Below are 21,249 nucleotides of genomic sequence, written 5' to 3' on the forward strand. Positions count from 1 at the left end.
TGGTAGATAATCAGCGCAAGCCAGGGTCTGCAGCAGATTGCTTGATTAGAACAAGCAGACGGGTATGGGCAAAGAGTGTGATATCTGGGAGAAGGATGCCGTTATTGGAAATTGGCGTCAGAGACGCAAATTGCACTAGCAAAACGTGTTAGGTAGGCGAGAGACTTCTCTGTAGTGCAGCAAGACTGTGCTTTGTCTGGCTGGACGGCCACAGGCTTGGCACATCCAGGGCTCAAGAATATGTTCGGGAAAGCAAGGCCCGGGCGGTGGCCGACAACTCCAGGTTTTCGCTGTCTACCACCGCAGATGAGACGATTGTGTTGGAAAAGTAGTGTAAAGTGCATCCGTCGTCCTGAACGACTTTGGCCCACTGCGTAACAGCATGCAATCAAACTCCCGACCTGGCGGGATGGATATCGATGGGTCTCCTCTTCTTGGACTGGTTGGAGTTTGGGACTTGACTAAAACGAGAAGCCAAGTGGGAATTGGCCCACCCGGGGCGCAGATGCCGGCATTCAGGGGGGAGGGCGTTTTTGGTTCAACAACTTGTCAAGAAACTTGTCATGGTTGGACCATAGGTGACCGCGATGAACGAATGTTCGGGAAAGATTCCGAAGAGGGCCGGCTTGGCTGATTGAGCTGGCTATGAACAACAGGTAGAAACCTTAGTGCTGGCTCGTGAAAGCTCAGCGCGGTGAGCGTTAAACACGACGATTGAAGATGAGGGAGGGAATAGCCGGTAGGTACGAGCACATTTGCTCCCGATCAATTTAGCGAAGTCGGGAAGTTCAGGGTGGTGGCAAGTTTTGGTGAGTGATATGCGAGAAAAGTGTGTGTGCGGGATAAGTTGCGATGCATAGGCGTCTCCGGCCGGTGGCGGTCAGCTCAACTTGATCATTTCTCTGTGACTCGCTGGAAGGACGTTGCCCGGATGTCGGACCGCACAAGCCCTTTGTCGTACCCTTCCAGAAGAGGTGTTGAAGAAGCGCGCGTTGCTGAAGAATGGCGGCCCCCCCCCAAGGTCTTTCTTGGCCGGCTCTGAGGAGGCATTCACACTGCAACGAGCAGACCGTAGGGATGCACCGTGGAACGCGAGTGACCTGAGATGTTGTGAGTACCTACCTCAAGTGGGCAAGGTCTCCTCTGTACCTACTACCCAGAGAGGTCGAGCAACGAGGGCCATTGTTGCCATGCCGGGCAACAGCTCATCTTACATCTGGCGGGGATGTTGGGTGGTGGGGTAATGATATTTCAGAATACCCATTCAACGTATCCGTAGCGCAGGCGGTTCGACTCCGCAATGGATGGAGTCTTGCACTTTTTTTAGTGCACACGATGCTAGGGAGTACTTGTTCCGACAACTCAGCCGTCATGCAGAAGACGAAGAAGCAGGCGTGGACTGGATGGAGCTCGAGATCAGGAGAAGCGAGGATGGAGCTCCGTTTTGCTTGAGACGAGCCTTGTGGTCCAGACATGCCCAAGCTGGAACCTCCTTTTCTGGTGCTGCGGAGCCAGTACGTGTATCAAGGCCTTGTAAGTGGGATGGAGTGAAGCGAAAAGAACCATGGTGATTAGCTAGTCCATTGATTGCCTTAATGCTTGTACGAACGCTAGGTAGAAATACGTATACCTACCCATTCATTGGTGGCTTGGTGATGTCGCGCTGCAGCCCAAGGTTGACGGCAGGTTGGCCGTTGTCCGCATCTTTTGGGATCTGCATCTCTGGACAGGAAAGGCAGCCCGATGGACAAAACAAGATGTCTTGCGGATTGTTGGTTTTCTTCGCCTCTTGCCCCCCGTCCAAGCCAACTGCTGCTGCCGCCGCCGCCTCTCTCGTTTAGGCGTCGCTAGTTTGACGCGCCACAGGGGGGTGTTGGGAAAGGCGGTGGCCAGGCTTGTGGAGGGTTGCAGTCGCAAGAGGTGGTGGTGGACTAGGTGATTTGGTTGACTGGAATGGCTCGGGTGGGAGACATTTATTGGCTTCGGGGGACCGACTGGTCGGTCGGTCGGTCTTGTGTGGGAAATGCTTTGGGTCTTCGGGCTAATTCTGGGTCAAGTTGGAGAAATACGAACAGGTTTGCTGGCTGGATATACGCAGCTGTCAAGTAATAATCGGTAGGTAGGCAGGTATGAAAGAAAGACTGGCAAGCAAAGAACGGACAAGGAAGGCGCGCTTCTCCTGCGACAGCCCCTCCATCGTCCCCGTCTCCTCCCCGAGCGCGAACGGGGGAGGGGGGGGACGACGGGGGAACGAGATAAAATGAAAATTGGCCAAATGCGAATTGCAACAGACTGGGTTCCCACAGTGATATCACCGCTATAAAGCCAATTCCCCCATCCACCCTCCTGACCGTAGATGATCCTCTCGACGGTTCTCCTTTTTTCCCTTTCACTCTATTCTCTCCTCTACATACAATTGACCAGCCCACAATCGCTCGTTGCTTGTTGAGATTGCTGTCTTTGCCATTGCTGTAAGTACCATCCACGTCCGATTCCTCTCCCCCTCCTTCTTCGCCATATCGCCGATCACCGCATCTCGTCTGCACATCTTTTGCTCCAACCGGAGGTTGAAGCAGAAGTGGCATCAGCTCTCTCGTCCTGGTTCCGAAGCACCTCACTTGGCGCCCCTACGCCGTCCCCAAGCTCCTGTTTCGCCCGGCACCTTATCCCGTACCTTACCTTGTCTATCCTCTCGCTCACCAAATCACATGGAGAAGCTCACAAATTACGTCAGGCTACACACCTGAGCTGCCAGCAATCTTTCCGCCGCGAATCTTTCGGTAATTTCCCCTGTCAACAAAGGCACTACACCATACTACCCCGCCGTCTCGAGCCTGCCCGCCTGTTTTATTTCCCCCCCTCCTTTTTCACACACTCTTCCCAACACCTGCAACAAACAAGAATACTTTTCAGAACGAGGTCGCCATTGCAATTGCTGACGCGCGCTTGGCACATACAGATCCATTCCATACATCGCGGAATCCCCTAGACTTCGTTCACAATGGCTCAAGCAATCAAGAGCGCTCTCCCCACTCACCTGAAGTCCCCTCTGGGCGGCCAAGGCAAGAGTGACGAGGAGTTTAGCTCCCGTCATCACGGCAAGACGAGGTCTCACATGGTACATACTCCTGAACCCCTCTCGCCTTGTCATCTATCCCGAACGAGGCCATCTCAGATCTGCGGCCAGCGTCTCGTCCGCACCTGGACAGGTTGCTGTGCGAGACTTTTTGCAGTTTAACCGCCAAGAGTGTTCGCTTGCGAGTCCATCAACGGCATTTGGTCCCGGTCCTCAGAACGTTTGGCCATTCGGGTATCATTTGCTGGTTCCGTAAGGATGATGGGAGCACTCGCAGCCCAGCAGCAGGCGTCCCCTAAATACAACCTCTTAGGTAGACCAGTCAGGGGAAGCAGCATCAAGCTGGGCCGCTTAACTCCGCTGCAGTTCACTTGACGATGGCTTCAGGGTGCTCCTCTGCCTCACTCATAACGTCTTCCACCCGAGGCGTCATTTTTTGCGCAAGCAAGATGCTAACAATCCCTGAAGGCTTTCGAGAACACCTCCACCAGCGTCGCCGCTGCCCAGATGCGCAATGCCCTCACTCAGCTCTCCGAGACCGTCTCGGACCCTGAGCAGAAGAAGGTCAGCAGTACAATCACCTAACATAACTCATCAAGCATCACTGCTGACGGCAATCGCCCTATAGCTCTTCGAGACTGAGATGGACAACTTCTTTGCCCTCTTCCGCCGCTACCTGAACGACAAGGCCAAGGGAAACGCTGTGTAGGTCTACACAGAAACAAAAATGGACAAAACCGAGCTTGAGGCTAACGAGGACACAGCGACTGGGACCGCATTGCCCCTCCCGCCCAGGGCCAGGTTGTCGACTACGAGGACCTCGCCAACTCGGAGTCCGTTCAGTTCCTCAACAAGCTGGCCGTCTTGAAGCTCAACGGTGGTCTTGGTACCTCCATGGGTTGCGTCGGTCCCAAGTCCGTCATCGAGGTCCGTGATGGCATGTCCTTCCTCGACCTGTCCGTCCGCCAGATCGAGTACCTCAACCGCACCTACGACGTCAACGTCCCCTTCATCCTCATGAACTCGTTCAACACCGACGAGGACACGGCCTCCATCATCAAGAAGTACGAGGGCCACAACGTCGACATCCTTACCTTCAACCAGTCCAGATACCCCAGAATCCTGAAGGACTCCCTCCTGCCCGTTCCCAAGAAGTACGACTCGTCCATCAACGACTGGTACCCCCCCGGTCACGGTGACGTTTTCGAGTCGCTGTACAACTCTGGCATTCTCGACAAGCTCATTGAGCGTGGTATTGAGGTTGTCTTCCTTTCCAACGTTGACAACCTCGGCGCCGTCGTCGATCTCCGCATCCTCCAGCACATGGTCGAGACCGAGTCAGAGTACATTATGGAGTTGACCAACAAGACCAAGGCCGACGTCAAGGGTGGTACCATCATCGACTACGAGGGCTCCGTCCGTCTTCTCGAGATCGCCCAGGTGCCCAAGGAGCACGTCAACGAGTTCAAGTCCATCAAGAAGTTCAAGTACTTCAACACCAACAACATCTGGCTGAACCTCAAGGCCATCAAGCGCGTCGTTGAGAACGACGAGCTCGAGATGGAGATCATTCCCAACGGAAAGACTATCCCTGGCGACAAGAAGGGCGAGTCAGACATTTCCATCATCCAGCTCGAGACCGCCGTCGGCGCCGCCATCCGTCACTTCAAGAACGCCCACGGCGTCAATGTCCCTCGCCGCCGCTTCTTGCCTGTCAAGACATGCTCTGACCTGATGCTCGTCAAGTCTGATCTCTACACTGTCAAGCACGGCCAGCTCCAAATGAGCTCCAGCCGTTTCGGTGACGCTCCTCTCATCAAGCTGGGCAGCGACTTCAAGAAGGTCTCGGACTTCCAGAAGCACATCCCCTCCATCCCCAAGATCATCGAGCTGGACCACCTTACCATCACAGGTGCTGTCAACCTCGGCCGCGGTGTGACGCTCAAGGGCACTGTCATTATTGTTGCTACGGAAGGCAGCACTATTGATGTGCCTCCTGGATCCATCCTCGAGAACGTTGTTGTGCAGGGTAGCCTGCGTCTGCTTGAGCACTAAGCGGCTCTAGCAGATATTGTATTTTGAGTAAATGTAAGGCACGTGTCGAACGATGCCTCGTAGCATCCTGGGACGACCAACTGGAAGCGCAAGGGGATGATGGAAACCAAAATCCAGGCCCCCACCACCAAAAGGCGGCTTCTGCATGTCTGTGGCAGTAGTAAAACGAAGTCGATAGTATTTTAATAAGGCAACACTGCGTGTTTTTTCGTCAATCTCGAATAATTAATTGATTGGATGTGAAGTGTCAAGGTAAACTGCTTGGCCGTTAATGTGTAACCAGACCGGTCGGCGGAACCTTCAACCTGCAGTTCCGTGTGGAACATGCCGACCAGCGCCGCGACTGGCGGTGTGAGACATAGGAAAAAGGAAGCTGGGGAAGCAAGAAAGCTGCCTGCATGCCGCCCCCCTGGTCCTAGTGTACGGCCTTGCAGCGGACGCAGGGTGGATGCTTGCTTTTAGAGAGAGACTGTGTGTTTGTGTGTTTATTTGTGTCTGTGTATGTGATGTGGATGGCTTTGCTGGCTGCTGGTTTCCGAGGGAAATGTTAACGACTTCATGCGTCGATTCATGAACTTTTCAGCTGTTTAGTCGTACGGGCTCGCTGAGCGGAAGATTGAATCATAGTACCTATCATCCGAGCTTAATAGGGTCCGGTCCAGCCCCATTCACCCGGCAGCGAGGTCCTAATTTGCTGTCTCACTCCTTCGACAACCGTGGGTTGCCCTGCAAGCGTGTATCCCGCACCATCAACCATACACTCACAAACGCTCACAGACTGGACACCCTTTCCTGGAGCGACGTCCCTTGCTACCTATCTCTGCCCAATTTCCTCTGCTCTGGCCAGTCGAGCGTTGTTCAGCCCCGTATCGAATCACCATGGGAAGCCTCGGCGAGACGTCGGCGCTGCCGTACTGGCAGGTCAACGTCCCTCCTGAGAGCCGCACGGACGAGTGCCCGGAGGGGCTTCGCAACCTCTCGGCCAAGGATGTGGGGATCCTGCGCACTCCGGACGGCGCGTACCGTCCACAGACGTGGGACGAGGTCCGCCGGCTTGTGGCGACGAACCGCCTCGACCTGTTCCAGCGCGTGCCGTCGGAGCTCAGGCGGTACCGGCTTTTCATTCACCACCTGATCAAGGAGCACGGGAGCGTCATGAACTTCGTCTTGGGACACCGGCTTGGGTGGCAGGAGCCGCTCGTGGCCCGCGGGAAGCCGTTTGAGACGGAGGCCGATTGGAAGGTGTTGTACAACGACTGGCCATATGGGATCGATGAGCGGATTGTTCACCTTGTGGTCTGGACCAAGTTCGAACTAGAGGAGGACGCAGCTACGGGAGACCTGACGGAGGGGGCGAGGGGGGAGATTGAGGCCTTTGTGGACAAGACGTTCCGAGCGAGCACGGGGCCTGACACGGTGAGTCCTGCACTGGTTTACGGTTTGCTTTTCCTGGGATCTGCGTTCCGGGAGTCCCCCCTCCCCCTCCTTTTTGGGTGCCGATTTGAGACCTTGAAGCTAAAACATAATTGATGTCTAGGTCATTTGGTTCAAGAACTGGCGGAGCCTCAAGTCCGTCCATGCCGTCGAGCACTTCCACGTCATGCTCTTCGACCCCGACCCCGAGTTCATCCGGGAGGTTACCAACAGGGATGTTCCGCAATGTGACAAGTTTGAGGCATAAATACCCAGAGACAAATGACGCACGAGGGGTTACCGGGTCGTATTGTTGGGGAAAGTTGGATGCGAACAAAAACCATCCATCCATCGACCACACTCTTTTTCTGCACGGAAAGCTGGGACACGGCTCTTGCCGATGCAGCGGCACATTGAAGAAAAAAGAAAGCCAGGAAGAGGGAAGGATAAAAGGAAAGTCCTGGGCCATAGAACTTGGTTGTAGAATCTGCAATGCTTGACTAAGGCTTCACTCCCGGTAGTTCTCTGTACTCGACGCGCGAGGCGGCGGCCATGGTGATAGCCGTGGGCTTCTCCAGGATGACCTTGATCACCCAGCCAGGGAGGCCAAAGGGCTCGCCAGACGTTGCGAGGCACCTTCTGATGCTGCTGGCGATGGCCGGCCCCAAGGCCTCGAGGGTCTCGAATGACGAGTCCTCCAGCGTCTTTCGGGAGTGTCAGTGTTGGACCTCTGTGGTTGAACGGAGCGGAGGGAAGGAGGAGGAGGAGGAGAGGAACAAAAGGTAAAGGAAGCGGGCAAAGCAGTAAAAAGTAGGTTTACCTTGACGACGACGGACTCGAGCTCAACATATATGTCGTCTTCCCCCACGGCGTTGCTCTTGTACCCTTCAATCTCCACGTCGGTCTTGACGACCTGCTTCGCCTTCCTCTCGTTCGGGTTGACTCCTATGAGCGTCGGCACCCGCAGCCCGTGGATCCTAAGTGTCTCGCTCCAGACCACAGGCCTCGCGGCCTCGAACACCATGGCCCGCGATATGCTCACGCCGTCCCCCAGGAGTGAGCCCTTGGGCAGCGTGAGGGTGATGTCCATGCACCTCACCCTCTCCAGCTGCTGCCGCAGGGTGCCGCCCTGGCTCGTGCGGACGACGTCCTCGGGTATCCGCTCGCGATGGTCGAGGCGGTATCCCGTCAGCTGCTCATAGATGTGCAGCAGCGCGAACCACAGGCTGAACGGCCCACCGCGCTTCTCAACGAGCGAATTGACCATGTCCAGGCTGCCGAGGAGCGCCTTGGCAAGGTGGCCGTAGTGCACCGTGTCGTCGCCGACCGTGTCTGTGGCCGAGGCGCCGTCAAAAGGTTGCGCCATCGAGAGCTCCGCCGATACGACGACGGGCTGCGTTTTGTTCGGGCGGCCCCAGGCATCGGTGCCGGCCTTGAGCGTGCCCTGCAGATCGCGGACCCGGATCACGGCGAAGGGCTCACCGGCCTCGGCGCGGACTTGCCATGAAGATGCGAATCGGGGAACTGACATTTTGGGCAGAGATTGATGTGGCGGGCTGTCAGCACGGTAGGTTTTGGTTTTCAATTTGCACTTGTCTGGTAGGATAAGCGAGACGTGGTTCGTTGTTCTGGATGTCGTAGCCGTAGTCGTCACACAAGGACTGGCACTTGAGGGCATTGTCACCGAATTTTAAACTCCGCACTGGGTACAAAACCCACGGCAGCTGGATGGCTCCACTGTCAAACCTACTGGAGGCAAACGGAGATGCAGGCAAACACTGCGCCTTTAAACGTTAAGTATCATTTCAAGAGGGAAGAATCGTGTTATTTATCAATTACACTGATTTGGTATGTTAGACTGGTTTGCTTTTCTTCTTCTTTTTGTCCCAGTACCTAGGACAATCCTCGTCCTCCCGGTCTGACCAACCCACTGGTAGAGTTGGCTCAAAGACCCAGCCACTTGCGCAGGTCCTCCGTGTCACGGGAAGTCCACGCAATCTTGGCCTTGATGGAGTCGGTAGACTGCGAGAGTGCTCTGACAAAACCCTTCTTCTCCTTCTCGGCGAAGAACTTTTCAAGCTGGTCCAGCTGCTCTTGCTTCGTGAGACCGCTTGTGCAGTAGCTTACAATGCTTCCAATCATGGAAGACTGAGCAGGGAACTTGGTGTAGATGTCGTCCCATCTGGTCTGCAACCAGTCGAACAGAGCCTCGATGCCGCCCTTGGTCGACCGCAGACTGCCGATGGGGATGTAAATATCCTGGTCGCGAACCTCGCCGTTCAACAGAAGGTCCAGAGTGCGCTGTCTAAGCTTAGGGTCGCGGGCTTGTCCGAGAGTACGCAGAGCGCTGTTGCGCTCGTCGGCGGTCTCGGCGGTCTTGTAGTACTTGAGCACGGCATCGTACTAAGACGGCGGTTAGCAAAACATCCCAGAGAAGAGACTTGAGCATCAACGTACCTCCTTCTCGCCTCCAAACTTGAGGACAATGGAAAAGACCGAGCTCCTGATGTTGGGGTGGATCGCCGTCTTGTCTCCTGCAACGAACTTATCGAACTTCTCCCTCGCCGCAGCCACGACCTTCTCGTCGCCAGACATACCAGCTGCGCTGAACGTGAGAGCCTTGTACTGTTGCTCGACGTGGCCATCGCTGCTGGAGAACTCCCACCCAAGCTTGTGGGCGATGCTACTAACAATGTTCCGCTGGAACTCGGTCAACTTCTCAACGATGGCATCATCCTCAATCCAGGCCATCTTAATGGAACCCAGGCGGGTCAATATCTGATCCCATACAAGGTACTCGGCCTCGCCCGCATTGCTAAGAGCCTTGAACAGGCTCAAAGAGGACGAGGTCTTCTGGTAGCCCGACGTCGCAAGAGCAGACGTGTCTGCCACGATACCAACTCTGTCCTGGACCGAGAGCAGCTCAGCGGCGTTGCCAAGCTTCTCAAGACGGTCAATGGCGTACTTGGTTCGGTAAAAACCGGTCGAGTCGGCGTTGATCTTGAAGAATTCGGCGTCATCAACCTCAAATTTGGCATCGCGCGTCGTGAGCATCAGGTCCTTGTTGACGCCACCCTTCGTACGAACGTTGAGGGAGATGGGATAGAGGACCTTGTCCTCCTCAGGCTTGACGTCTCCCGTTGTCAGGAAGCGATGCTGCTCCACACTGATCGAGTTGCCAGACTCCGTGACGGAGACAACCGGGTACCCGACGTTTTGGGTCCAGATGTTCATGATGGAGCCGACGTCCTTGCCACTAGCCTCGCTCAAGGCTTGCCACAAATCGTTCGTAGTGGCATTGCCCCAAGCGTGACGCTTGAGATACTTGCGAACGCCCTCCATGAAAACCTCCTCTCCGAGATACGCCGAGATCATGTGGACGACGCAAGAGCCCTTGGCATAACTGATGCTATCAAAGATTTCGTTTATCTCTTCGGCCTTGTGCACTGGGACCTCGATTGGATGGCTACTTCTGAGGCCGTCGAGACCCAACGCGGCCTGGAGGTCCTCGCGGACGAATGACTCCCTGAGCTTCCATTCAGGGAAGAAGGCGTTCATAGAATAGCGAGAGGCAAACTCGGCGAAACCTTCGTTCAGCCAGAGAGCGTGCCACCAGTCCGGAGAGACAATGTTTCCGAACCACTGATGGGCGATTTCGTGGGTAATGACCGTTGAGACTCTCTCCTTGGCTGCAGCACCACTCGTCTTGTCGTCGAACAAGACCTCGACGGTGCGGTAGGTCACGAGACCCCAGTTCTCCATGGCACCAGCAGCAAAATCAGGGATGGCGACTTGGTCAAGCTTGGGCAGGGGGTAGGGAAGGCCAAACGCCTTTTCGTAGAACTCCAAAGCCTTGACACCGATGTCCAATGCGTACCGGCCTCTCTCGATGTCCTCGGAAGGCGGAGCGTAGACTCGGATGGGCACTCTGAAGTCGTTCGTCTCGATGTAGTTGAGCTCTCCGACGATGAAAGCCACGAGGTATGTCGACATCACAGGAGACTTGTTGAAACGAACAGCCTTCTTTCCGGAAGACAACTCCTTCTCCTCAGCGACGTCCATGTTGGAAAGGCAGGTCAGGGCCTTGTCGGCAATGAGAGTGACAGTGAATTCCGCCTTGAGGGCCGGCTCGTCGAAGCAGGGGAACGCTCTACGGGCGTCGGTGGGCTCCATTTGACTGGTGGCCATGATACCCTTGGTGCCATCCGGCTTGTTGTAGTATGATCGGTAGAAACCAGCCATCTTGTCATTCAGCTCACCCACGAACTTGATCTCCAGGGTACCCTTCCCCCCCTTGGTAAGCTTGTCCTTGAACTCGAAGCTGTGGGTTTGCTTTGACTCATCGTAGGTGATGATTGGGTCGCTGAGGCTCTTTTCCTGGCCGTCGGCCGACAGAGACAACGAAGCATGCTTGATCTCGATCTCGTGGGTGTTCAGGGATACGGTATTGGAGTCTTCGGCGACGTCAAAGTCAATCTTAACCAGGCCATCGAACTTGAGCGTTTCGAAGTTGGGCTCGAGAGTGAGATCATAATGGCGCGGGACAACGTTGGTAGGCAGAAGTTCGCGTGGATAGTTCAGCGTGCCTCCGCCGCCGGCTTCTCCATGCTTGCACATGTTTCTTTTAAAAGAGCAGTGCCGTGTAGCAGCAATTCGCTGAGGGTTTTGGAGTTGGATGTTCCGTCGAGGAGGAGGGGTCGTTCGGGGCGCAGACGTCTGGGTCACGAAGGCGCTGAAGCTTCGTAGTTGGTAAGGACTGGTCAATTTGGTCAGCCGATGGTCAATCCACAGCAAGAGAAGCCTAGAAGCAGTCGGTAGGCCAGGGAACAGATGACACGTACATGCGGGCAACAGGTCTTCTTGTTGGGTTGACGATGCGTGAGGTCAGGTCGACCGTCCCTTTTGTAGCGAAACGGAAAGCCATTGAAGGAGGGGGCGGGGGGCCAAAGCCGCAAAGGAAGGAAAGCGGTCAGTCTGGACCTGCGTCTAGGCACCCAGCTGCTGTCGCTATGCGCTATGCACGTCTAAGGAAGGTACATGGAACAGACGCGCGGGGTCAGGAAGATCCGTAATGGCAACGCAGGTACTGAGGGGAAACTTCCCCTTCAAAGCAATGCTCCAGTCTCGGTCTTGCAAGGCACCGACGCAGGCCGCGCAGTGCTGCCGGGATGGAGGAAAAACTCTCTCCACTGCCTCTGCCTCAGGTCACCGCGTTCGCTAGTTTGTCACCGTTCACAGTGCCGCCCGGGCCCACGCCAAGCCGCTTCCACCCGACCCGGCCCACTGCCGTTCCGTGCGCCTTTGAGAGCCGCCCAGGCTTGAACACGGAAGCTGCGTCTCTTCCTACCGGCCGACCGGCTCAAGGCGTTACCTGAGGATGAACATATTCTCTGTGGATGAAGAATCATACGCCCTCAACCCCAAATACGACTACAGCCCCTCTCACTGCTGTTTCCTCGCCGTCACAACACTAGGGTACGGTTATGGATGTTTCCAATTCTACTTTTTTGCACTTGTACTTTGCACCTAGACGGCTCCCACAAAACCACCTACGAGTACCTCATTCAGTGAGGGACAAGCTTCAGGAGCTCTGAGCATTGTGCTCGAGCCATGACTTTCTTTAGTGGTTGAAGCGTCAGACACATTGTGATCGGTGCTTGCTGAGCTGGACGTCGAGGATGCCCATAATACAAGGTACCCCTTCTTTCATCTTTGGCTTGCCTAGCAGCAATTGGAGACGCAATAGAACGAGCACGAGAGATCGGGTGTCTTCGCTGGTTGGTAGGCTGGGATTTTCAACTGAAAAAGACTCGGGTCAATGCCACCAAGCACCAGCACTCATAGCCTCGAGAGGTCTATGTCGGAGTGACGATGATCCTGCGCTGCAATGGCCCGGGTCCGAGTTCGTCCAACCGGAAAAATCAAAATCATGCTTACCGCCACGCTCGGTGGCTGCGCAAGTGAGAAGATGTTTCATAGGTCTTGAAGTCCTATTTGACCTCGGTCAAGGTGGGTGGGTGGGACGTGACTTACACTCGGGCGAAAGCGGGCAGAGGTGCGGACGTGGAAATCATTCAGCCAGAGACTGGCCAAGCGACTCTCAATCTCCACGCCAAGAACCGGTGCCCCGGGACAAAACGAGACGTCATTCTGCTGAGCTCCAGAGCATGAGCTAAATGGCACTCTATTACACACAGGATGACTTGCCTACACATGTCTTACCCCGGCTTTGCTGGATGGAGTGACAGGGTCGGGATCCATGATCGGGAAGAACCGCATTAGCACCTGGCTATCCCGAGCAACATCCTCGGGATAATCCATGGCGGGCTGCCTTTCCCAGACCTCCAGTGGGGTATGAATGACATTCTTTGACCCCAATTGCCAATGAACAGCTCGTCGATAGACCGGGGTGCCGGGAAAAGGACGTCTTAAAGATCGGGAAGTCGGGACTTGTAGATTGTCGGGGACGCACTTTGACGCATTTAGCCCAGACAGACTGAATCCACTGGAACCCGACGATGGAACGGTTGGAGAGCCGTTGTACAACAAACAGTTGGGGCGGATGGCCAATCAGATTTGGATGTGGCCCAAATGGCTGACAGTCAAGACATTACAACGGCGTTTGTTTGTCCAGGGCCGAGGTCTTCGACCTGAAGCAAACGAAAGAGTCAGACGTTAGAAAAATGAGGCCGGACTCGGAGGGCTGGGGGCACGAAATGGACAAGTGACCCAATCAGAAGTGACAAGGGCAGAAACGTGTGTCTGAATTTGGACCTTGGTGGGCAGCATTTTCATTGCTCAGATTGTTGAGGAGCGGTGGCCCTCACTCACCAAGACAACAGGATGCAGCTTGTCCAGCTTGTTTTTTCTTCTGTCGTGGATGAGGCTATGCTAAGGTAATACCTGAAAACGAAGCTGTCCTGTCCTGACCTTGGCCTGTCGAGAGCTCAGCCTTCATGTGGTGCTCTAACAGGGCAGATGCCCCGCCTCACCTTGAGAATGAAAGAGCGATTGGGTGACGACGTCCCGGGATACCCGCCAAAAGGTTGGAAGGGGCGAGGCGCGCCGGGGCACCTACCTAAGTTAAGTAACATTTATGAGACCTAACCGCAGGTACTTACCTACCTACCTCTCACCTTAGGTGGGGTTGGGCGAGGGAAAGGACCCCTCCAAAACACCTGCTCCCACCGTGTGTTGTCTGGTCTCGTCTTCCCCCCCTCCTCGTTTGTCACCATTGCCTTTCTTCCGACATTTCAACCTCATTTTCCACACGCAGACGATTGCTGAGGAACCCTCCCTTGATTCTTTGACCCAAACCTCCACCAGTAAGTTGTCTTCAGAATTCGTTTCCAACCCACTTGTGCAATTGGCAACGGGTCTCCGAACAGCTGGGAGCTCTGGAAGCTTGCGAGGGAATCACCCCACCATACCATCCCACCCTGAGGCAATTCTTTCTGTCCGGTCAAGGAGCGAGTCCTCGCAAGCTTAGCAATTTCCCCCAATCGGTCCTATCACATTGTTGACTCACCCACTTGTCCCTCCTGTTGCTTTCTGCCAATATAAAGTCTTTCTCTCCCCCCACGACCCATTACTGACAACTTCTTCCCCTCCCCCCGTTAGGAACAATCCATCATACAACGAGACACAATGGCCATCACCAAGATTCACGCTCGCTACGTCTACGACTCCCGTGGCAACCCCACCGTCGAGGTTGACGTTGTCACCGAGACCGGTCTTCACCGCGCCATCGTCCCCTCCGGTGCCTCCACTGGTACGTCTTCCCCGCCCGTCGTGGTCGTCTACGTCGTCGTCCTGAACACATTACGAGATGGGAAATGAAGAAAGGCTGATGATATCTATATCTATTGAACAGGCCAGCACGAGGCTTGCGAGCTCCGCGATGGCGACAAGACTAAGTGGGGCGGCAAGGGTGTCACCAAGGCTGTCGAGAACGTCAACTCCGTCATTGCCCCTGCCCTGATCAAGGAGAACCTTGATGTCAAGGACCAGACCAAGATCGACAAGTTTCTCATCGACCTCGATGGCACCTCCAACAAGACCAAGCTTGGAGCCAACGCCATTCTGGGCGTCAGTTTGGCTGTTGCCAAGGCTGGTGCTGCCGAGAAGGTTAGCCCCCACGTGTCACATTGTTAGAGCTTCCCCCAGCTGACGGCTCGTAGGGCGTTCCCCTGTACGCTCACGTTTCCGACCTGGCCGGAACCAAGAAGCCCTACGTCCTTCCCGTTCCCTTCATGAACGTCCTCAACGGAGGGTAAGCATATCTCCAGCCGGTTCGAAACAGCATGTACTGACAAGGCCATATAGCTCCCACGCTGGTGGCCGCCTCGCCTTCCAGGAGTTCATGATCGTTCCTTCGTAAGCTCACACTGCCTTGAGATGTGTCACCAACTGGTGTATTTGAATCGACTGACGTTTGTTGTCTAGTGCCGCTCCTTCTTTCACCGAGGCCCTCCGCCAGGGTGCTGAGGTCTACCAGGCTCTGAAGGGTCTGGCCAAGAAGAGGTACGGCCAGTCCGCCGGCAACGTCGGTGACGAGGGTGGTGTCGCCCCCGATATCCAGACTGCCGAGGAGGCCCTTGAGCTCATCACCGACGCCATTGAGCAGGCCGGCTACACGGGCAAGATGAACATCGCCATGGACGTTGCCTCCAGCGAGTTCTACAAGGAGGACGTCAAGAAGTACGACCTCGACTTCAAGAACCCCGACAGTGACCCCGCCAAGTGGATCACGTACGAGCAGCTTGCTCAGCAGTACGCGGACCTCAGCAAGAAGTACCCTATTGTCTCCATTGAGGACCCCTTCGCCGAGGACGACTGGGAGGCCTGGAGCTACTTCTACAAGACCCAGGACATCCAGATCGTTGCCGACGATTTGACCGTCACCAACCCCCTGCGGATCAAGAAGGCCATCGAGCTTAAGGCTGCCAACGCCCTGCTCCTCAAGGTCAACCAGATCGGTACCCTGACCGAGTCTATCCAGGCCGCCAAGGACTCCTACGCCGACGGCTGGGGCGTCATGGTCTCTCACCGCTCCGGTGAGACGGAGGACGTCACCATCTCGGACATCGTTGTCGGTATCCGGGCTGGCCAGATCAAGACGGGTGCCCCGGCCCGTTCTGAGCGTCTTGCCAAGCTCAACCAGATCCTCCGCATCGAGGAGGAGCTCGGCGAGAACGCCATTTACGCCGGTGCCAACTTCCGCAAGTCTGTCAACCTGTAAAGGGGGCCAGCTGCTAAGAAGACGATTATGCAAATTCCTTAGTCCGATGGTATGACACCTGTGATAACTGGGGTACAAAAATTGATGAGACACGCAAGGCGTAAAGGAAAGACGCAACGGATGAATGGACGGAGGCATCGATGACGAAACTCGTAGCTTACCACAGCCATCCTGAAATGAAAAAGAAAGAATCCAATACCCCCCATGGCTAGGTTTTACGAGCAAGCCGCAAGAAAGAAATATCAAACATTGGTCGGTGCCGTGCCGTCCAACACCTTCCGCTTCAGTTTGGCGGGCGCCCATGCCCATGGACAGCGGCAATTTTTTGGGAGGTAAGGTAGGTAGCACGTGAATCTGGCTGGTCCCAGCCCCACTATCGTTCACCGCAAGTGCTTGTGCTTTGGTAATGAACTCTCTGCTAATCGTGGTTGCCATTAAGGGGCTAGCGCAGGCCCTTGAGCGGAGTCAAGGGAAGATACTGGATGTACAGAGCGAGTGTGAGTGTGGGATGGAGCCCGCCCAGTGGTGTGGCCCAAGATGTCGGTTGGTTTGACATGTGGGTGGCCACGAAGAGTTGGCAAAGAAAGGTGGGACGCACGGTGCACAAACCGACACCCTCTCCTCCCCCTCCTTCATCTGTTAGCGATCCTATCCCCGCCAACCACGGCAGTGACAGCACCGCTGGACAGCACTGCACAGCGCCATCGACGACTTGCGCTGCAATCTGCACCAATTTGCACGGCTCAGGACAAGACAGTCTGAACAAGACAGGGGTTCGCGTGATGTGTCTACTATGTGTCGTCATTTATGAAACTCCAGACCAGACGACCAGACTACAGAATCGATTATACCGATTATAGGTTTCGCTGCCAGATAGATAGATTCCCGAGTCAGTGGTCTCTTTTCTTCATTTTCTACCTGCCATCACTCTTTGCCCCTAAGACACAAGGAAGGGACAATTTCTAACAAGACATCTGACTACGTATTGCTCCTGCTGTGCAGCAATCGCAGCACGAAACACTCGACTCACCTCGTGACTTTCTAATTTTGGGCTGAGCAACACAGTCATTCCACCTAACTTGTCGGGTGCACAGCACAACACCTTGGGCCGGTGGTACCTTGCCCCGGACCATCCTGTCGGGCTTGGGGCTTGCCTTAAATCAGACGGCCTTCTTCTTTTAGCGTCCCCCTTCACGACGTGGAGCCGAAACGCCCCTTGCCCTGCTTGATCCACGTCCATCCCGTCCGTCCTATCTGCGGGTATCTTCACAACTCTGATCTCTCTTTCTCTTTCCCTTACCAGACGCCGATACGCATCGCGTCTCGCCATCGCCCTGCCGCAGACCCATTCCACCAGGCATCCGATCTAGCTATAAGTCCCTCGCAATTGTTGATGACCAGCAGGTCATCTCTAGTAGCTGACAGCCTATTCCGGACTTTAATCCGCCAGCGTGGGGGCACCCCTTTCCTTGCCACTTCTGAACTCTGGTACCTTGCCTGGTCTTCCTCACCAACACCGCCGGCTTCTCCTGTCAGCCCTCCTTCGCCTCACACGTTACGTACAAACTCACATCTATCCGTTCGTCAATCCTCCTAGCCGACCGCGAATACTGCTAGCCTGGTCCGCATGCCACATCATCCTCCCCTTGCAACCTACCTTATCTTAGCTCCACGTCTGGCATAGCAGGAAGGTCGTACTATGTCGGAGCGCAATCGGCGGACGCGCCTGCAGCTCCCGGAAGAACGACCGCTGCTACAACGGAACCGTCCCAGTCACAGCTCCGAGATTCAAGTCCCGCTCTACGGCTGCATGACTAACCCTCACAGCCATTTGCCGGTTTATACGAATATTCACCGCATCCGACGAGACATCACCTCCATTGTCGAAGATTACCTGAGTTTGGAGCAGTTGCGTGATGTGAGGATCAACATCGCCGTCGTTCGCCCGCTCGTCGACAAGCTGTATGAGCTCGACGACATATCCATTGGTATGGGCCAACTCACATCTTTACCTCGACTCCACCACCATGCGTCTATCGGCCCTTGAGACCGGCGCTGCACTCGAGTGAGGGACGCCTTTTTGGAGTTGCACTAGCTGACTCGACTCCCAGTTTATTGCTTGCTCGTCAACCGTGCTCAGTTTCTTTATGAGCAGTCCCACTTGAACAACCGGCAGAATGTCAACTACAGTCGCGCAGCTCTTTGCGAGCTGGTCGCAACGCGCATACTGAGACGCTTCAGTGAAGATAATGAAGGACCCGATGGTTTGGTTCTCCTAGCACACGTCTTGGTTGCTGGCTTTGAGCCCTTCCAGATGGCACCGGCCGGAATCCGCGAGGCAGCGTCAACCGAGTCTTACAGGAGCTATAACCGCATGCTTCCCTCGCTGGAGATTGCCATTCTGACTGAGAGCAAATACTTTCTCAGTGCCACTCCTTGTCAGAAAGTGTATGTACCCACCTTCTAAACAGGGACTTTGAAAAGGTACTGATCAATGCCTTCAGCGTCGGCGCTATTTACGAAGGTCGCATCGTCTACACCCCTTCCAGCTTCATGGATATCATTCCGGATCACTACAAGCTCAAGCCAATTTCGCTCTATAACCCCCGTGAGGGACCTCTGCTCGATCAGTACCGGCTCCTTGTGCCCCGTACGCGGAACATTCTAGAGGTTTTCCAGTTCTTGATTCTGCTTGCTCTTTATCTGTTCGTTATGGCTGAGCGCAAGCCGGAGACCTTCACTGTTCTGGAGGGCTGCTTCGCCGTTTATGCCTTTGGCTGGTCTCTCGACCAGTTTGCAACAATTCTGGAGCACGGATGGTATGGAAACAAGGCTTCTCTTTTAAAATTTCTATGGCGCTGACCGTTTGACAGGCACGTGTACACGCAAAACCTATGGTCGTTCCTCGACGTAGGCTTCATTGGCATATACATCGTGTATGCGGTTCTACGCATCCACGGCGCTCGTGTCGGGGAGCTTGTCCCTAAACAACAGGCACTCGACGTCCTTGCGATGGGTGCACCGGTGCTGGTTCCGCGGCTTGCCTTCAACTTGTTGTCGGACAATCTCGTGTTCCTCTCGTTGCGCTCCATGATGTCAGATTTCGTGCTCCTAACGTTCTTGTCGGCGTGGTGCTTTGGCGGGTTTCTACTGTCCCTTCTATGGCTTGGTGAAGGCACCCATCCTCCAGTGTTAGTTCCGCCCCGCACGAAGACTGAACAACAAGGTTGCTAACAGACAGGTGTAGTACTATCAGCAAGTGGATGCTTTGGATTTGGTTCGGTCTCGACGGAACGGGGATCAACGAATCGGTGAGTTCCACGTCACATTGGGAAACCCGCTAGGTGTGGTCTCTAACTTGATGAATGCATGCAGGTCCAATTCCATCCAATCCTGGGCCCTGTCCTGATGGTGGCTTTTGCCTTCTTGGGCAATACTCTGTTCCTCACTATACTTGTCTCAATGCTCTCCAACACCTTCAGCACTATTGTTAAGAACGCGACTGCTGAAATCCAGTTCCGGAAGGCCGTCTTGACACTGGAGGGAGTCAAGGGCGATGCGATCTTCGCATACCAGCCCCCGTTCAACATCCTGGCTGTGTTCGTCCTCATCCCTCTCAAATTCGTTCTCACCCCGCGATGGTTTCATAAGATACATGTGGCAAGCGTTCGGCTGGTCAACCTTCCACTGCTGCTCATCATCGCCGTCGCAGAACGCAGAATCCTTTGGCCGCCGCCACAGCCAGAGAAGCCAAAGTCGAGCGGCCTGTCACTGTACCCGAGGGTCAAACAGTGGTTCTGGGAGAAGTGGCGCATAACAGCGCACCGCGACATAAGAGCCGTGTTCGACCTGCCGCCACCCGAGTCCGTGGAGGAGGAAATTGCGGTAGACGATGAACTCACCCACCACCTGATTCGACGGCAGTTCACAAGGTCCATTACGAACGATACGATGCGAAAGAAGTCGCCTCTTAGGAGAGATTCGATGTTCCCTGGTGTCTCGTCCAAGTTGCGCGGATCGTTCACCGGCAGCGAGGACATGCATGACGTCGGCAGCAGGTTGGAGGCGCTCGAGCAAACGACACTGAGGATTGAGAGTCTGTTGGCACGGATGGTGGACTCAGGGGACTACTCGGACAACAACTTCGGCACAGGAGAGAGCGGCACTCTCCTTGGTGGAGATGCGTCTTTGACCCAGTCGCCCAAATAATGCGAGACGCGATCTTGCACACGTGGTTTGATTCGGGGGCTGCATTGACGAGGCCTGACGCGCGGGCCACTGTCGTTACATAGGGAAAAAAATGTGCTTAAGGTATCAATACAATGCAAAGCTTGATGGGTAGTCGTGCAAGCTTGTTTGCATCTGGGTTCATGATGCTCGACAAGACCGAAACCGTGTCAGAATATTGCCTGCCCCACAGGAAGTAGCACTACCTATCGGCAGCTGCCATTCACTTACACCTCTCACATCCCTTGACTTTTACATTACCGCCAGCTCTCGTCACAGGTTGTGTGTCTCATTCGACTAACAAACGCAACTCAACAACCGAAGAGTCAGTCAACTCAAACTTGACGCAAGGAGAATAGAAAATATCCCTCGACCAAAAAAGAAGGAACCTCCCTCCCGAAGACAAACGAATAGCAACAATGTGCGAGGTCTTCATCTACAAACATATCAAGTGCGGATGCGTCTGGGGTGAAATCGCCGTTCCCTGTGGCCCGGGCATGGGCTACACGACATGTGGGCAGTTCGGCAGCGGCATCGCGAAGCGGCCCCTCCGGCTCCAGAAGGCGGAGCACCGGCCGTGTCCGACGCACGACATGTACGGGCTCTATGATGGCAACCAGATGCGGGCGATCAAGAAGATCACGCACGGCGTCAAGATCGGGACGGGACCGAGCAAGCAAGACGCCGGGGTCGAAGTGGCTTGCTGCGCTGTCATGTGAGGAGGCACACAGCTTAGAGGGGTTGGGGTGGATATTCATGGGAAAGCCATGTGGGAGGATGGTGTGGATGTGGTTGTTTACCGTGCTTGGTAAGTTGAGGCGCAGGCGGATGAATGCGAGAGCTAATGAGCATTTTACCCAGGGCCAAGAGGCGATGACGATGTGTTATCGAGGAGATGAAAAATGACCAGGCCAGGGCGGGCCGACTGACATCGTTCGACAACCACAGGGGTTTACAGTTCGGCGGTCAGAGTCAAGGTCGGGGAGTCGGGATAGGGTCTGCCGAAGCCCACCGAGTGGTTTTTGTCTCCTCCAAAATTGAGTCATGGAATCAACGTTGGTATGGCATTGGGGAGAGGGTAATTGCAGGCCTGGCCTGGTGATGTCCGACCCCAACGATCGATATATCATCTCCATTATCTGTGATGTGTAATGTGAGGAGGGGCGGTTGGAGGAGAGCGAGGGGGACTGTGAAAAAGGCGAGGAAAGATCAAACCGGCCTAGTTCTGCCCACTTCT

At 55.0% G+C, this 21,249-nt stretch overlaps 7 protein-coding genes across 7 annotated transcripts; 5 read left to right on the top strand and 2 right to left on the bottom strand.

Moving 5' to 3' along the window:
* Positions 1 to 3,001: 3,001 nt before the first annotated feature.
* CH63R_01083 (UTP-glucose-1-phosphate uridylyltransferase) lies at positions 3,002 to 5,131 on the top strand (the record flags this gene model as incomplete). Its single annotated transcript, XM_018296058.1, has 4 exons — positions 3,002 to 3,118; positions 3,545 to 3,640; positions 3,705 to 3,781; positions 3,841 to 5,131. 4 exons carry the CDS (start codon positions 3,002 to 3,004, stop codon positions 5,129 to 5,131), a joined length of 1,581 nt encoding a protein of 526 aa, XP_018164420.1.
* An 879-nt stretch (positions 5,132 to 6,010) lies between these two features.
* Positions 6,011 to 6,812, top strand: CH63R_01084 (uncharacterized protein; the record flags this gene model as incomplete). Its single annotated transcript, XM_018296059.1, has 2 exons — positions 6,011 to 6,547; positions 6,669 to 6,812. The coding sequence occupies 2 exons, from the start codon at positions 6,011 to 6,013 to the stop codon at positions 6,810 to 6,812; spliced, it is 681 nt and encodes a 226-aa protein (XP_018164421.1).
* Positions 6,813 to 7,044: 232 nt separating this feature from the next.
* On the bottom strand, positions 7,045 to 8,222 carry CH63R_01085 (FolB domain-containing protein; the record flags this gene model as incomplete). Its single annotated transcript, XM_018296060.1, has 2 exons — positions 7,045 to 7,248; positions 7,365 to 8,222. The coding sequence occupies 2 exons, from the start codon at positions 8,220 to 8,222 to the stop codon at positions 7,045 to 7,047; spliced, it is 1,062 nt and encodes a 353-aa protein (XP_018164422.1).
* A 266-nt stretch (positions 8,223 to 8,488) lies between these two features.
* On the bottom strand, positions 8,489 to 11,161 carry CH63R_01086 (Peptidase family M1; the record flags this gene model as incomplete). The annotated part of the gene is made up of 2 exons (XM_018296061.1): positions 8,489 to 8,947; positions 9,002 to 11,161. 2 exons carry the CDS (start codon positions 11,159 to 11,161, stop codon positions 8,489 to 8,491), a joined length of 2,619 nt encoding a protein of 872 aa, XP_018164423.1.
* A 3,030-nt stretch (positions 11,162 to 14,191) lies between these two features.
* Positions 14,192 to 15,785, top strand: CH63R_01087 (phosphopyruvate hydratase; the record flags this gene model as incomplete). The annotated part of the gene is made up of 5 exons (XM_018296062.1): positions 14,192 to 14,315; positions 14,418 to 14,671; positions 14,725 to 14,816; positions 14,870 to 14,920; positions 14,990 to 15,785. 5 exons carry the CDS (start codon positions 14,192 to 14,194, stop codon positions 15,783 to 15,785), a joined length of 1,317 nt encoding a protein of 438 aa, XP_018164424.1.
* Positions 15,786 to 17,484: 1,699 nt separating this feature from the next.
* CH63R_01088 (Nonselective cation channel) lies at positions 17,485 to 19,994 on the top strand (the record flags this gene model as incomplete). Its single annotated transcript, XM_018296063.1, has 6 exons — positions 17,485 to 17,773; positions 17,897 to 18,233; positions 18,290 to 18,604; positions 18,659 to 18,976; positions 19,033 to 19,096; positions 19,161 to 19,994. The coding sequence occupies 6 exons, from the start codon at positions 17,485 to 17,487 to the stop codon at positions 19,992 to 19,994; spliced, it is 2,157 nt and encodes a 718-aa protein (XP_018164425.1).
* Positions 19,995 to 20,431: 437 nt separating this feature from the next.
* Positions 20,432 to 20,731, top strand: CH63R_01089 (Nonselective cation channel; the record flags this gene model as incomplete). The annotated part of the gene is made up of 1 exon (XM_018296064.1): positions 20,432 to 20,731. The coding sequence occupies one exon, from the start codon at positions 20,432 to 20,434 to the stop codon at positions 20,729 to 20,731; it is 300 nt and encodes a 99-aa protein (XP_018164426.1).
* Positions 20,732 to 21,249: the final 518 nt, after the last annotated feature.

This window comes from Colletotrichum higginsianum, chromosome 1 (assembly GCF_001672515.1).
Source record: "Colletotrichum higginsianum IMI 349063 chromosome 1, whole genome shotgun sequence".
Taxonomy (NCBI): domain Eukaryota; kingdom Fungi; phylum Ascomycota; class Sordariomycetes; order Glomerellales; family Glomerellaceae; genus Colletotrichum; species Colletotrichum higginsianum.